This window comes from Staurois parvus, unplaced genomic scaffold, assembly GCF_062004578.1.
Source record: "Staurois parvus isolate SC_StPar_1 unplaced genomic scaffold, SC_StPar_1.0 ptg000525l, whole genome shotgun sequence".
Classification (NCBI taxonomy): Eukaryota; Metazoa; Chordata; class Amphibia; order Anura; family Ranidae; genus Staurois; species Staurois parvus.
Window position 1 is genome coordinate 10,422,035 of NW_028318321.1, and position 17,299 is coordinate 10,439,333.

A 17,299-nucleotide genomic window follows, 5' to 3' on the forward strand; every position below is an offset into this window, starting at 1 on the left:
TATGATGTGCACTACTGTGCATAATTGTATTTCTGGAATGTTCACCCAAAAATCCATTTGGCTGCTGGCAGCAGAAGAAATCATCCTGTGTAAACTGTGAATCGCTAATCATAGCTTACATAGGGATCGTATTGGTTCTTAGCACAGTATCACATGGAGTGAGATACATGCTCCTACATACTTTGAATTACCAGATAAAGTAAATATGAGCTAAACATAATAGTTAAAAATATATCAAAGCATGATCTGCAAAAGACCTGTTTCTCCAATATTCCTATGTTTAAGAGCTACAGTCTCCTGGCTGACATTCAGTGGTTCCTTCCCCTGACCCCTAGATCACGAGTCCTGAAGTGACATAGAGACCGGCTGAAGGAACTACAAAGCACATGGTGACAAGGCATTTAACATACCTGGAATTGTATTAGATGTAAAGAGACGTTGCTCTGCAAGATAGTAAAAGATTGGAGGAATGGATGGTGGAAACAAGCAAGTATAAACTCTTCTGCAGGTCATGCTGCAAGACATTTTCTAATTCAGCTACTTTAAAGCATAACTGTTGCTTTGTCCTGGTTTGGCAAGGTAAATCTCCTTTCAAGCAGGAGATTGATGTTAAAGCTCCAAAAGCTTCAAAGCTGTCGATAAATGCTGCTAAATACGTTGAAGGTCTATAAAATATATTTCAAGAAATTACAGTTTTCAGTATAATAACCTACCATTTCGGTTGGTAGATTAAATTTGTCATGATGTTTGTGAAGCAATAGACCTTTATCCACAGAACGCACAGAGCAAAGCGATCCAGACTCTGCTTCTATCTCCAGACTAACCTTCTCTCCTGGATGGACCTGATTTTTAGAGAACTTGAGTTGAACCTGTTCGTAGTACAACACACAAAAGATGTATTATTAGCGAATACCAATATTAGGGATGATTTCCTGTATGGAAAATCAATTTAGGTCTATATGGCTAGAAATTATTTTTTCAAAAGACAGATCTACTTTTAACTAAATGTTTACTCACTTACCCCTCCATCCTTCCTAAGCCACAGTATATCCAACAAAATGAATTTGAGCACTGGTTATACTTTGACTTACTTTAGACCATATATCAAGGCTGAATAATGTGGAGAATGTTGTTGGGCAGACTGTAAACACCTGAAAGAACCATGCCAAGACTAGAGAGTTGAGCAAACAGTTGGGGTGGGGGAAAGAGTGCAAAAAAAGAGGTTAAGAAATATTTAGTTGGGGCTAGACCTGTTCTTTAAATATGTGCTTTATATTTTATAGTAATTGATTTTGGAAAAAGTAGGAAAGGTACCATATAACACTTTAACCAAGAACATTGTTAATTGCCCAGAAACCCACATGTCCACACCCTGCTCCCCACCTCAAAATACAACAGAGATTAGGCTATATTTTCAAGGTCTTTTATGCAGAATAAAAAATAATGCAACTCATAAAGTAAGTATCCAGCTACTAGAGGGCTTCAGGGAGCAATCCTCTTGACTACATTTTTAATTGTTTATAAAACATAAAAACAGTATAAATTAATTTTCTTACCTTATTGTTTGAACATATTGGCACTTCAAACTTTGTCCTACTTGCTGCAATATCTCCATTTAGCAGAACAGTGAAAACAAGAATGGTGGCTTTCGGAAACAACTCAATCACTTTACTGAATCTTAGGGTTAATTTTCCATGTAGGTCTGCAGGAATAAGGAAAATGCGACACATACATGAAATGTCAGAGGCTCAGTCTACCTATAAGTGATATTTTTTAGTTTAAGGTCAAACCTTTTTCCCTCCTAGATTGTAAGCTCGTAAGAGTAGGGCCCTCTTACCCCTCGTACGCTGTCTGTCTTTGTTGTACTGTGCCATGTATTGTCCCCCCCTATTGTACAGCGCTGAGCAAACCCTTTGGCGCTATATAAACTCGTAGTAATAATAATAATAATAAACCTCATGGGCTGTGTCAACCTCTGACTTCTTATATGTATTGGATACTTCAAAAGTGAGTCCTCTTTACTATATATAGTATTCCCAAATGACCATCAAGGAATTTTGGGAGTTCATGTCCTCCTTTGTGTGTTCTAACATGTTTTGTTGCATTCTGAACACCATAAAACAAACAAATACAGACGGGAGAAGAAGCCCCTTATAATGGCCACAGCAAGTGCAGACCCAGGAAATCAGGTGCAGATACTGTATATCACCAACATATGTTCCCATATGATTAAACATTGTAAGGTGCTTTAGAATCTACTAAAATATCTATTTTGTGTAAAACTCCAGCGACAAGATTGCTGTGTTCACATTTCCAGGTCTGCAAACCATTGAAAGGCAGACACACTTTCCCTATTGAAGGCTAATTTTATGTTATAGAGAATAGTGCAGAAGGTGTGGAAACACTGAAAGCTTTGGGTCTGTGGAATCATAGCTGGGAACTATGGTGTCCGTTTATGAAACTGAGATCTGAGGCGATCTTGAGAATTGTTGCTGATCTCAGATTATTAGTGGTTTATGAAACAGAGATGATCAGCGGAGAACAACTCTGCACACTGGTTAACTGCTGCACTTTGCAAAAAGCCTCACCCCAGGCTAGCTCCATCCTTGGTCAGCTAAAGGCAGGGGCGGACTGACCATTCGAGCACTGCCCGAGGGCCTGGGGTCAGTAGGGGCCCCATGAAATGCCCCTGGTACCTTTTATAGGCTTTTTTTGAGTGTGGGCAAGGACACAGGGGCCCCATGATCCCCTATTGCCCGGGGGCCCCATGAGTTGTCAGTCTGCCCCTGGCTAGAGGATTACATTTTCAGTCCAGTGCCCTTGTGCAAAGCCCATGGCGGAGAGTAGGAGAGTTGTGTTACCCCTTTAGGCAATAAGGCACCACCAATCTTCCCCCATTGCTGCTTCAACATTTGGAGGTCTGTTGCCTAACAACTGCCAATCTCCAAGAACAAATGAAGAAGGTTGCCTCCAGCATGCTGCCTAGGAATGAGATATGGCAGGTTAGGTACCCCATAACGTACTCACAAACTCACCAGAGGCAGCGGGCTTTTCTGTAATGTCCAGCTTATATTCTCCAAGGGACACAATTCCTTGTTTTGACATTAACTAGGAGATCAGAAAAACAGTTAGTTTGCTCATTATACACATCATAAAAGGAAGCACTTGTGAGACATTTCTGGATTGTTTTCAAGCACTAAAAGCCTTAAATCTAAACTCCAGGCAGATGTAAAAGACAAATTAGTGAAGCTCTGTATTAATGAATAAAACATGAAAATACATTTTTAAAGGCAACCAGTACAGTATATGTACCTGAATCCACTGTACAACAGGACTCAGACTGGAAGGGGGAGAGACAGGACCTAGAGCCATCATATGTGCTGTATGGAAATATGCAGATAGGAAAAGAAATCAGAGTCGGGGGTGTGGACGACACCGCTGTGTTCATTTCTCTGCTTAAAAGTGCAACAGAGAAAGTGGTGTCATCCGCTCGGCTGTGCCATCTGGCAGAGTTATATTAAGCTCAGGAATGGATGGACAGAAAAAATATTCTTTGGTAGGACACACAGCCCATATATGTATTTCAACTGTGTACTGAGATATTCCCCTGTAGTTCATCTTAAACATAAGGAGGGCCTAAATAATTGGCAATCACTGTATGAACATTGCCTGGAAACAGGTATCCTACTACTTTAGTGGTTTTGGGCAATTATTCCTATCATAGATTTCACCAATTTATGCTATCCTGAGTACTGCTCCTAAAGCAAAACTAAACCCTCCTATCCTTTACAGGCAAAGAAGCTGCCATCTTTGCCTTTGTTTGATCCGCAGTTGCCTTGGTACCATTGATGGCTTGATTGTTCGGCTAATAGCAACAGCAAATGTGACAGCTATCATTCACAGCATAATAATAATAAATAATCACACTAAATCCCCAAATTCCTGTATAAGCACACTTCACCCCTACCCTTAGAGGTGTACAAAATATACAAATAATATGCTCAGTGATAAAAATAATAACAATGAACCTTTCCTCCAATCTGTGAGTATGATAAAGTCCCGAAGATAAATCAAAAATCCATAATCAAATATCAGAAATTTTATAAAAATCAAATATCCCTTCAAAAATAAATAAATCAAAATGTCCAAAAATGTGATTATCTCCTCAGCCTCTTGCAGCAACTTGATTTACCTAAAAAAAAACAAAAATAAAAAAACACATAGTGCATTATCCTTAATAAATACAAATTACATAAAAAATCATCCAGTGATATTTCACCCAAGTGAAAAAAGGTGTAAACAACAAAAACATGTGCCAATACACTATGTGTAGTGAAAAGCCGTGCAAGTGAATCACTCTTTTTGTGCTCATAAACACACGCCACAGAGTCCACTTCTACTAAAGTAAGGAGTGAATACCCTTACCAATATTTAAATCACTGTATGCCTTGGTAACAATCCCCAAGAAGACTGTATGATGGGATGAGTTTTTTTCTGCCAATATCCTCACATTTCACTTCAACCTCATAGTACCATGTGGATCCATCCACACTAGTATTTCAGACCGGTCTCCACCATATCCGCCATCCAGATACCCATGTATGAAACAAATAATAGTATAATACCGCCACACACTCAAATTCAAAAACTTTAATGGTACTGCTTACAGTGTTAAAATCTTTCTTATCGCATGACATATATGGAAAAAAAACCTTTTTGCCGTCACCAATCCAGGAGAGTCCGAACCGCTTATCACAGTCACTATTCCCCTCTCCAAGATGGCCGCCGCTCCACTTCCGGTTCCTCGTTTGCGTCTGACGTCACTTCCCTCTCACTTTGAGAGGGAAGTGACGTCAGACGCAAACAAGGAACCGGAAGTGGAGCGGCGGCCATCTTGGAGAGGGGAATAGTGACTGTGATAAGCGGTTCGGACTCTCCTGGATTGGTGACGGCAAAAAGTTTTTTTTTCCATATATGTCATGCGATAAGAAAGATTTTAACACTGTAAGCAGTACCATTAAAGTTTTTGAATTTGAGTGTGTGGCGGTATTATACTATTATTTGTTTCATACATGGGTATCTGGATGGCGGATATGGTGGAGACCGGTCTGAAATACTAGTGTGGATGGATCCACATGGTACTATGAGGTTGAAGTGAAATGTGAGGATATTGGCAGAAAAAAACTCATCCCATCATACAGTCTTCTTGGGGATTGTTACCAAGGCATAAAGTGATTTAAATATTGGTAAGGGTATTCACTCCTTACTTTAGTAGAAGTGGACTCTGTGGCGTGTGTTTATGAGCACAAAAAGAGTGATTCACTTGCACGGCTTTTCACTACACATAGTGTATTGGCACATGTTTTTGTTGTTTACACCTTTTTTCACTTGGGTGAAATATCACTGGATGATTTTTTATGTAATTTGTATTTATTAAGGATAATGCACTATGTGTTTTTTTATTTTTGTTTTTTTTTAGGTAAATCAAGTTGCTGCAAGAGGCTGAGGAGATAATCACATTTTTGGACATTTTGATTTATTTATTTTTGAAGGGATATTTGATTTTTATAAAATTTCTGATATTTGATTATGGATTTTTGATTTATCTTCGGGACTTTATCATACTCACAGATTGGAGGAAAGGTTCATTGTTATTATTTTTATCACTGAGCATATTATTTGTATATCATTCACAGCATGTCTTCAATGTAACTGTTTTGGGAAACCGTTAAAATGGGTTTAGTTCTGCTTTAAAATTAGTATGTCTTTCATACTCTTTTTTTAACCGCCGGGGGGCCTCTGTCTCCAGGTCTGTTTGCACTTGTGATAGAACCTCTAGTAGTATCCCTTTTTACATCTGATGTTGTGGGCCTATGCATTAGCAGCATTGAAGCATTTGACTCACTGCGCTGAAGACCTTCTCCTTTTACTCCATGACCCAGAACCCTCAGTACAAGCAGTGCTACGCAGTCTTAGTCAATTCACTGTCTACTCTGGTTTAAAGGTAAACTGGGAAAAATCTCATATTCTCCTGCTAGACCCAGAGGCAACGGAAGCAGTGACTGTGGAACTTCAGTAGGTAAGTTGACAGACCTCATCGCCCTTAACCTTGACCTCCTACTCATTTTTCTGCAACCAATACTTTTGACTTGGAAAAACTACCCCCTATCCTTTATAGGCAGGAGAAATCTTCTAAAATGTACTTAGAAACTCCCCAGTAAAACCAAGATTGTTCTTTGGCAAGTTAAAATATTCCATATCAAATCACTACAGGAACTTTGCTACTTCCAGACCTAAACAAATATTATTTGGTGGGTCAGATGGTGTTTCTCTCAAGATTGTTGCTCCAGGATGAGAGGGATATGGCTACAGTGTTTTAAGCAGAATATCTTGGTTCTGTGCCATCTCCGTTATAGGGTGGCACCTTCAGGTGTTCTAAGGGCAGAATATATTTTCTTTGAGGCATAAGGAGTCCTTTGAACATGGCATGATTTTCCACAAGTTATTTTGGAAAATGTGGAAAGAAAATGAAAACGCATTTTTTTTCTAACACGTAGCATGTGAATACCAAGAATTACACCCCAAAATACATTCTGCTACTCCTCCTGAGTTTGGCGATACCACATGTGTGAGACTTTTCCACAACCTGGCCATATACAGAGGCCCAACAGCCAAGTGGCAACAGCAGATGGTCTAGGAAATAAATTACACATCTAATTTCCTGACTACCTATCACATTTTTTAAGGCCCTAGAGCACCAGGACAGTGGAATCACCCACTAAATGACCACATTTTGGAAAGCAAACAGTATATTCTATGAGGCATAATGCGTCTTTTGAACATGTAATTTTTTTTACACAACTTTACCACAAAGAAAATGAAATTATTTAATTTTTTTTTTTTTTTTACACAAAGTTGTCAATTTATAAGATATTTCTAAACAGCATGCACATACCAAGAATTACACCACAAAATGTATTCTGCTACTCCCGAGTATGGCGATATCATATGCGTAATTTGTGTTTTTGTTTACAGCCTAGCTAAACAAAGAGTAAACAAAAGATTACCTTTGGTTTTAGAAGAGCAGTTGTCTGCAGGGGACAACATTGATCCAGGAAGCAAGTAGAGATGTGGTCAGCAACAGCCAAAGGAATTATCCATGCAGCAGTCGGGAATATGGTCCATAAACAGGCCAAGGTCAGTACAGGCAGCAGGCTGATATCCAGGTAGCAGGCAGGAGCATGGTCCATAAAATGTCCTGGGTCATTACAGGCAGAGGCAGAGATATGGTCAGCATAGTCAAAGTACTGTCCAGGCAGCAGGCAGGAATATCAGGCTTACAGCCTTGATCAGGTAAGACCTGGGCACAGGGTAGAGGCTTCTTCTCACCCAAATCTCTTTGAAGCCTCTGGACTCCAGACCCCGATCCAGGAATTACAAAACCCAGAGAAGACCAAAAACTTGTTTTCTCTGCTTGGAACACTACTCTGAAGATCCTCACATATGTAGGACCCCTGTGTTATCTTGAATCCCACTGCTACAGTAGCAGAGCAAAAGACTAGTCCAAGCGGCAGGCCAAAAACATGGTTGATTAACAGGCCGAGATCTATTTAGGTGGAAGGCAGAGATGTGGTTGATAGATAATCCAGACAGCAGGCAGAGGTATCGTCAATAAACAGGCCAGGGTCAGTTCAGGTAAAAGGCAGAAACATGGTTCATAAACAATCCAGATGGCCTGCAGAGTCAGTTAAGGTGAAAGGCAGCAGGCAAATGTTCAGCACTGATATTAAAAATGGAGAAATGGCAGGTTATTAGAAATCTGTGCACTATAACTAATATTTTAGTGATGTGGTAATGTTGGAAGCAGACTCCAATGAGTAGGCCCAGTTGGAAGAGACATTGAGGACAATGAAAACTGGTGTCTCTCCTAACTTCCTCTCTGCTGCATATCTAATATATTTTTGGTATCTTCAGCCTGCTTCCGTGGGTGGAATGTTCTCAGGAAAATGGTGCTCACAGAATCAGTGCAAATGCTTTTTCGTGGAGATCCATGCTGATAGATCAGAGCAGTGATTACATCTTCTATAAATCTGAGCAAGGTGGTGGGTCTTCGCTTGAACTTGTGATGAGTGACATATGCATTAGAAATAGCCAAATGGAAAAAGTAAAGTGCAACTTTTTTATACCAGTAGGGTATATGTAGGGACGTACTTGCTGATAAATAGGGGTATACCATCTGAGCATTTAAATTCACCCCCAGGAACCCACTATAATCATGGATAGCCTCAACATATTTGGATGGAATCATGTCTTCTGTGAATTTACACCGAGGTGTCATAGTGGATGGTGGACAGGACGTACACATCTCTCTTATTCTTCCACTTCACGGCCAACACCTCCTCATTCCTCAGACTCGCAAATTCTCCCCTTTGTAGCCTTGTGGTCACTTGACTTTGTGGGAGCCCTTCCTGTTTTTTCGGGTGGTACCGCAGGCCAAGGTTTCCTAGTGGTACAAGAGGTGTAAAAGGGCAGACTTCTGTAATAATTATCTAGGTAGATGTGATACCCCTTTTAGAATAGTGGAAAAGCCAGGTCCCAGATAATTTTTCTGCTTGTGCTAATGTAGGTTGGGCACTCAGGCAGCTGGAGTTGGGAATCTTTGCCTTCGTACACGCGGAAAGGTATGCACATATCCCATGGCTTTTTCACGGAGCCTATTGAGCTTCAATCCATACCTGGTCCTTTTACTGTGAATGTGTTGCTTAATTCCTAGCCAGACAATAAAGTGGACAAAGGGATTCATCTGCACAGATGTTTTGGTCAGGGACATACAGTTCAGCAAATCTCTGGGAAAAATAATTAATTATTGGGCAAATTTTGTAGAGTTTGTCATAGTCAGGCTGATCTTGGGGGGGGGGGCACTATGTATTGTTCCTGAAATGAAGGAAGCACGTGATGTCAAAGTGTGACCTGGACATTACAGCTGCATAAATGGGCATGTGATGGATGGGGTGGGTATACCAGTAAGCATGTAATTAGGTTTTTTGTAAGCCTCATGTTAATTGTGAGGCCCAAAAATAATTTAAACTCCTCCACTGTGAGACGTCTCCATTGAAATAGACTGGCATAGCATGAATTGGGATTGTTTGAGATATATTGCTGAGCAAAAAGATTGGTCTAGTCCACAATAAACTGAAGTAGGTTGTCAGGGAAAAATCATCTGGGAGATATGTTTGGGACCTAAATCTTGGGGTCTGATGTGATACTTCAATACTAGTACTGGGCTTTTTATTCAGTGGTCTAGTACCGTTGGTGTTTGGTGATTCACCATTTAGGGTGTATTGCACTGCTGGTGGTTGCCTGGTCTTCAAAGCACCTTATCCTTTTAGGAGGGACCGTTTCCTCTTTCCATTTGGTCACTGATCCACTATTTTTGATGGGTTCATAGTCTGAATCTGAATAGGACGATGAGAGCTCCCTGCTGCTTTCATCAATCATAATGAGGATTTGAAATGTCGCCTTACTAGTATAACATTTTTTAGGACATGGCAGCTCTAGTGATACCTAGACAGGTAGATTGCTGATTGCGGCTGTATGACAGGTACACTGCAGATGGATGGCAGTGATGGTGGCTCTATGATGGGCACACTGATTAGCCTGCACTGATGGCTGCTGTGACAGGTACACTGATTAGGCTGCACGGAATGCTGTGGTGACAGGTACACTGATAGGCCACACTGATGGCTGTGGTGACAGGTACACCGAGAGCACCTGAAATATAAATTGTGCGCTGCCACTTGTGATTTTGTGAATAAACAAACTGAAGCTGCTGCAAATCACCAATATTGTGTGTTCTTCACAAACAAATAACCCCAAAAATGTACAGTGGTGCGCTACTCCAACATTATTAATAAATAGCCAAAACAGAATATATATTGCTAAAAAAGTGATAAATCACTAATCATCAAACTTAAAATCACAAAGCAGTCTTGTTAAAGTATCTTCCACTTAGAACATAAATTCATATAAACGTTATTCTGCCGATGGGTAAGTGAACCCAGGTTTTTTGCGGTAACCCTTTTAATGAGACGTGCACCACCGCCACACTGGTGATATTAAAGATGGACCCTCACTTCCATAAGTTGACCCATAGATTATAATAGGTCAAATTGCACGTTTTTTCTAGATGATGATTCCTCTTTTTTGGCCATGCTCCAGACCACCTGTTGGTTGCAGTGTTAAACCAACAGAACTCTACTATGGTAGTACATTGAAAGAGACAGATACTCCCTATGAGTTATTGTTACAAGAGGAGGATCGAGCCCTGTGAGAGGAATCAACAACTAGAGGGAAAATGTGCAATTTGACCTATTATAATCTATTTCACTCTGACATCACTAGAAGTGGGTATCTGCTTCTGCAGGTTCACGTACAGTTGTGGCCAAAATTATTCAACCCCCACTGAAATTGAGTGTTTTGGCCAGTTTGACATTGCTTTTGATCATTCAGTCATCTTGCTTACATTTACATTAAAGAGGCACTTGTAGGTCAGACAAATATAACATAACAGTTATAATGAAATAACCACAAATGTCTTTTCTGTGCTCACAGCATTATCAGTTTTATTCAACCCCCAAGTGACATTCAATCTTAGTACTTAGTACAGCATCCTTTTACAGTTATAACAGCTTTTAAACGTGAAGCATAGCTTGACACAAGTGTCTTGCAGCGATCTACGGGTATCTTCGCCCATTCTTCATGGGCAAAGGCCTCCAGTTCAGTCACATTCTTAGGCTTGCGCACTGCAACTGCTTTCTTTAAGTCCCACCAGAGGTTCTCAATCGGATTTAAGTCTGGTGACTGCGATGGCCACTCCAAAATGTTCCAGCCTTTCCTCTGCAACCATGCTCTAGTGGACTTGGAGGTATGCTTGGGATCATTGTCCTGTTGAAAGGTCCAACGTCTCCCAAGCCTCAGGTGTGTGACGGACTGCATCACGTTTCCATCCAATATCTCCTGGTACTGAAGAGAATTCATGGTACCTTGCACACGCTGAAGCTTCCCTGTACCTGCAGAAGCAAAACAGCCCCAAAGCATGATTGACCCTCCACCATGCTTCACAGTAGGCAAGGTGTTCTTTTCATCATAGGCCTTGTTCTTCCTCCTCCAAACATAGCGTTGATCCATGGGCCCAAACAGTTCTAATTTTGTTTCATCAGTCCACAGAACACTATCCCACAACTTTTGTGGTTTGTCCACATGGCTTTTGGCATACTGCAGTCGACTCTTCTTATTCTTTGGAGACAGCAAGGGGGTACGCCTGGGAGTTCTGGCACGGAGGCCTTCATTACGCAGTGTGCGTCTTATTGTCTGGGCTGAAACTTCTGTACCCACATCTGACAAATCTTTTCTCAGTTCCTCAGCAGTCACACGGGGACTTCTCTCCACTCTACGCTTCAGGTAGCGCACAGCAGTCGAAGTCAGCATCTTCTTTCTGCCACGACCAGGTAGCGTTTCAACAGTGCCCTTTGCCTTGAATTTGCGAATGATGCTTCCTAAGGTGTCTCTTGGTATGTTTAACATCTTTGCAATCTTCTTATAGCCATTGCCCTTCCTGTGAAGAGAAATCACCTCTTCTCTTGTCTTCCTGGACCATTCTCTTGCCTTCACCATGTTTGTAACCACACCAGTAAATGTCTAGAAGGAGCTGAGTATCACAGTCATTTTAAAGCTGCCTAATTGGTGCTTATTATGCTTGATTGCTGCTCGGTGACATCCACAGGTGTTTTCAATACCTGATGGAAAGCACCTGTATGAACCTCTGTTCTTCAGAGTGGTAGTCTTTAAGGGGTTGAATAATTGTGGCAATGAAGAAACCACATAAGAACCATTTACTACTGTATTACATAAACAATTGATGTCATTTTAGTTGCATTTGGGTAGTTACAACGTCCTTGTAGGATTTGATTCTGAATACAATTCCAAATGTACACTATAGTCCCTAAACCCCTTTACAGCATTGGGGGTTGAATAATTTTGGCCACAACTGTATGTATACAGTATATACAGTCAGGTCCATAAATATTGGAACATCGACATAATTCTAACATTTTTGGCTCTATACACCACCACAATGGATTTGAAATGAAACGAACAAGATGTGCTTTAACTGCAGACTGTTGGCTTTAATTTGAGGGTATTTACATCCAAATCAGGTGAACGGTGTAGGAATTACAACAGTTTACATATGTGCCTCCCACTTGTTAAAGGACCAAAAGTAATGGGACAATTGGCTTCTCAGCTGTTCCATGACCAGGTGTGTGTTATTCCCTCGTTATCCCAATTACAATGAGCAGATAAAAGGTCCAGAGTTCATTTCAAGTGCGCTATTTGCATTTGGAATCTGTTGCTGTCAACTCTCAAGATGCGATCCAAAGAGCTGTCACTATCAGTGAAGCAAGCCATCATTAGGCTGAAAAAACAAAACAAACCCATCAGAGAGATAGCAAAAACATTAGGCGTGGCCAAAACAACTGTTTGGAACATTCTTAAAAAGAAGGAACGCACCGGTGAGCTCAGCAACACCAAAAGACCCGGAAGACCACGGAAAACAACTGTGGTGGATGACCGAAGAATTCTTTCCCTGGTGAAGAAAACACCCTTCACAACAGTTGGCCAAATCAAGAACACTCTCCAGGAGGTAGGTGTATGTGTGTCAAAGTCAACAATCAAGAGAAGACTTCACCAGAGTGAATACAGAGGGTTCACCACAAGATGTAAACCATTGGTGAGCCTCAAAAACAGGAAGGCCAGATTAGAGTTTGCCAAATGACATCTAAAAAAGCCTTCACAGTTCTGGAACAACATCCTATGGACAGATGAGACCAAGATCAACTTGTACCAGAGTGATGGGAAGAGAAGAGTATGGAGAAGGAAAGGAACTGCTCATGATCCTAAGCATACCACCTCATCAGTGAAGCATGGCGGTGGTAGTGTCATGGCGTGGGCATGTATGGCTGCCAATGGAACTGGTTCTCTTGTATTTATTGATGATGTGACTGCTGACAAAAGCAGCAGGATGAATTCTGAAGTGTTTCGGGCAATATTATCTGCTCATATTCAGCCAAATGCTTCAGAACTCATTGGACGCCGTTTCACAGTGCAGATGGACAATGACCCAAAGCATACTGCAAAAGCAACGAAAGAGTTTTTTTAGGGAAAGAAGTGGAATGTTATGCAATGGCCAAGTCAATCACCTGACTTGAATCCGATTGAGCATGCATTTCACTTGCTGAAGACAAAACTGAAGGGAAAATGCCCCAAGAACAAGCAGAAACTGAAGACAGTTGCAGTAGAGGCCTGGCAGAGCATCACCAGGGATGAAACCCAGCGTCTGGTGATGTCTATGCATTCCAGACTTCAGGCTGTAATTGACTGCAAAGGATTTGCAACCAAGTATTAAAAAGTGAAAGTTTGATTTCTGATTATTATTCTGTCCCATTACTTTTGATCCCTTAACAAGTGGGAGGCACATATGCAAACTGTTGTAATTCCTACACCGTTCACCTGATTTGGATGTATATACCCTCAAATTAAAGCTGACAGTCTGCAGTTAAAGAACATCTTGTTCTTTTCATTTCAAATCCATTGTGGTGGTGTATAGAGCCAAAAATGTTAGAATTGCGTTGATGTCCCAATATTTATGGACCTGACTGTACATGTTTCATTGCATTTCAAGTTGTCACTTTTTTGCCTTGAGGAAGGGACTCTGTGCGGCCCTGAAATGTTGGTGTGATCGACCACCTGTCACCCCTACTGGGTGCCTCTGCCTCCTGCCCTCCAAACCCTTCAAGCAGCTTGGTAGCTAGGGCCAGCCCTTTACTGCAAGCATTATACACAGACGAGATGTTGAGGTAAAACCAAAGGAAATCTCTTTATTGAACAGAAATATAGGGTTTTATACACTTCAAAAATAGGGCCAGTCACCACTTGAACAATTAAAACCTATACGCTCATTAATTAGTGACATTGCACCAATTAATGAGCATATATGTTTTCAACGGAGTGCTGGTGACATCTGATCATTTTACTTTGGTTAGTGGTGTTATTTTAGGACGGTGGGAATCTTGATATTTTTTTTTCTATTTTATATACAGAACCAAATAAAAATAAATAATAATAATAAAAGAAATGAGGGCCTAAGTGTGTAACTGGAATACTGCCACATTATAGTCTGGCAGTAATGACTTGTAAAATGGTTTGTCTGAGGAGAAAATACTCACAATGTAGAAGAAGGACTGGTGGTCAGAGTTAGGATCCAGCTTGTTTTTATTGATGAAGTATTCCACAGTCACTGATTGCTGACCGTCACATGAAGAGGGCCCTGCCTCAGCCAACACTTTAAGGAAGCTCTTACTCTCTGAATAGAAAGGATGAATCCAGGCAAATGCTTGATTGATCAGATTCATCTTTTGTTCCTTATCCTCTTCCAAGAAGACCTTTCCCTTAAGAAAAGAACATATATTTAAAACTTATTGTACTGTAAAAGGTACTGAAACTCCAACTTAACATCACAGAAAACCATATGTTTTAATGGTTCTACATAAATCAATAAAAGCTGACCATTGTTAACCCCCCCCTCCCTTAGTGGTGATGGTTTGTGCCAATACTTTAACTACCATTTTGTCTGAACAGCTTGTTCTGTTAAAGAGAGTTAAAAAATAATAGACTTACTAGATGGATAACTAGATGGAAAAAAGGGTAGCATGCCTTAAAAAGAAAAGTAAAACAGCAGTCACATTTAAGTATAAACTGATATCTATAAAATTTTTGGGGGGTTTGAATATATATACAGTGGGGCAAAAAAGTATTTAGTCAGCCACCAATTGTGCAAGTTCTCCCACTTAAAAAGATGAGAGAGGCCTGTAATTGGCATCATAGGTAGACCTCAACTATGAGAGACAAAATGAGAAAACAAATCCAGACAATCACATTGGCTGATTTGGAAAGAATTTATTTGCAAATTATGGTGGAAAATAAGTATTTGGTCACCTACAAACAAGCAAGATTTCTGGCTCTCACAGACCTGTACCTTCTTCTTTAAGAGGCTCCTCTGTCCTGCACTCATTACCTGCATCAATGGCACCTGACTGAGGTTGTGGACAGGTGTCTTTTATACTGATAACAAGTTCAAACAGTCACACTCCAAACTCCACTACGGTGAAGACCAAAGAGCTGTCGAAGGACACCAGAAACAAATTTGTAGACCTGCACCAGGCTGGGATGACTGAATCGGCAATAGGCAAGCAGCTTGGTGTGAACAAATCAACTGTGAGAGCAATAATTAGAAAATGGAAGACATACATGACCACTGATAATCTCCCTCGATCTGGGGCTCCACGCAAGATCTCACCCCGTGGGGTCAAAACGATCACAAGAACGGTGAGCAAAAATCCCAGGACCACACGGGGGGACCTAGTGAATGACCTGCAAAGAGCTGGGACCAACGTAACAAAGGCTACCATCAGTAACACACTATGCCGCCAGCGACTCAGATCCTGTGGTGCCAGACATGTCCCCCTGCTTAAGCCAGTACATGTCCAGGCCCGTCTGAAGTTTAGTAGAGAGCATTTGGATGATCCAGAAGAGGATTGGAAGAATGTCATATGGTCACATGAAACCAAAATAGAACTGTTTGGTAGAAACACAACTCGTCGTGTTTGGAGGAGAGAGAATGCTGAGTTGGATCCAAAGAACACCATACCTACTGTGAAGCATGGGGGTGGCAACATCATGCTTTGGGGCTGTTTCTCCACAAAGGGACCAGGACGAGTGATCCATGTACAGGACAGAATGAATGGGGCCATGTATCGTGAGATTTTGAGTGCAAACCTCCTTCCATCAGCAAGGGCATTGAAGATGAAACGTGGCTGGGTCTTCCAACATGACAATGATCCCAAACATACCGCCCGTGCAACGAAGGAGTGGCTTTGTAAGAAGCATTTCAAGGTCCTGGAGTGGCCTAGCCAGTCTCCAGATCTCAATCCCATAGAAAACCTTTGGAGGGAGTTGAAAGTCCGCGTTGCCCAGCGACAGCCCAAAACATCACTGCTCTAGAGGAGATCTGCATGGAGGAATGGGCCAACATATCAGCAACAGTGTGTGCCAACCTTGTGAAGACTTACAGGAAATGTTTGACCTCTGTCATTGCCAACAAAGGATATATAACAAAGTATTGAGATGAACTTTTGATATTGACCAAATACTTATTTTCCACCATAATTTGCAAATAAATTCATTCCAAATCAGCCAATGTGATTGTCTGGATTTTTTTCTTCATTTTGTCTCTCATAGTTGAGGTCTACTTATGATGCCAATTACAGGCCTCTCTCATCTTTTTAAGTGGGAGAACTTGCACAATTGGTGGCTGACTAAATACTTTTTTGCCCCACTGTATGTCAATATAACAGGGGCTGCACAGTGGCTAAATGGTTAGCACTTCCGCCTGGCAGTACTAGGGTAATTGGTTTGAATCCCAACCACGGCACCACCTGCCTGGAGTTGGCATGTTCTCCCTGTGCCTGTGTGGGTTTCCTCCGGGTACTCCGGTTTCCTCCCACACTCCAAAGACATGTTGGTAGGTGAATTGGATCCTGTCTAAATTGTCCCTAGTATGTGTATGTATGAATGTGAGTTAGGGACCTTAGATTGTACACCCCTTGAGGGTTAGGGACTGATGTGAATGTACAATATAGATGTAAAGCGCTGCGTAAATTGACAGCGCTATATAAGTACCTGAAATAAATAAATACCAACCATGCTTCCCCTAACCATGCTGTTGGCAGGTACAGTTAGTTTGCATGCCACTAGATGGTTCTGTTCCCATTATAGTGTGGTATGGGGAAAGTTGTAAATAAATGTTAGTTATCTTTTAGAAAAATCCCTACTTAATGATGCCATGGGTGTAGTTAGTGCCAATATAAATGAAAGTGTGGGAGGAGCCACACTTCGGGGCATGGGTGCCAAACACCCTGGAGCTGATAAGATGTAGTCTCCTGCAGAACTGAACTACATGCCTCTTTGCAGCGCTGCAGTCCCAGGCAAGAAGGTACAAAATACAGTAAGGACAGTTGTAGGTCTTCCACCTCAATACTGGACACTTTCACCCCCTTCCTGCCCAGGCCAATTTTCATCTTTCGGGACTGTTGCACTTTGAATGATAATTACACCGTCATGCAAACTGTACCCATATGAAATTATTTTTTTTTGAGACAGAGCTTTCTTTTGGCGGTATTTAGTC

The 17,299-nt window shown here is 41.2% G+C and overlaps 1 protein-coding gene across 1 annotated transcript in view; it reads right to left on the reverse strand.

Moving 5' to 3' along the window:
* LOC149451737 (alpha-2-macroglobulin-like protein 1) overlaps positions 1-17,299 on the reverse strand; it is a 224,293-nt gene that overhangs the window by 98,633 nt on the left and 108,361 nt on the right. The window contains exons 12-15 of the mRNA XM_089690335.1: positions 14,283-14,504; positions 3,024-3,108; positions 1,557-1,702; positions 714-869 (exon numbers count right to left, since the gene is read on the reverse strand). Coding sequence (XP_089546461.1) covers positions 714-869; positions 1,557-1,702; positions 3,024-3,108; positions 14,283-14,504 — 609 coding nt within the window. The remainder of the gene's footprint in view (positions 1-713; positions 870-1,556; positions 1,703-3,023; positions 3,109-14,282; positions 14,505-17,299) is intronic.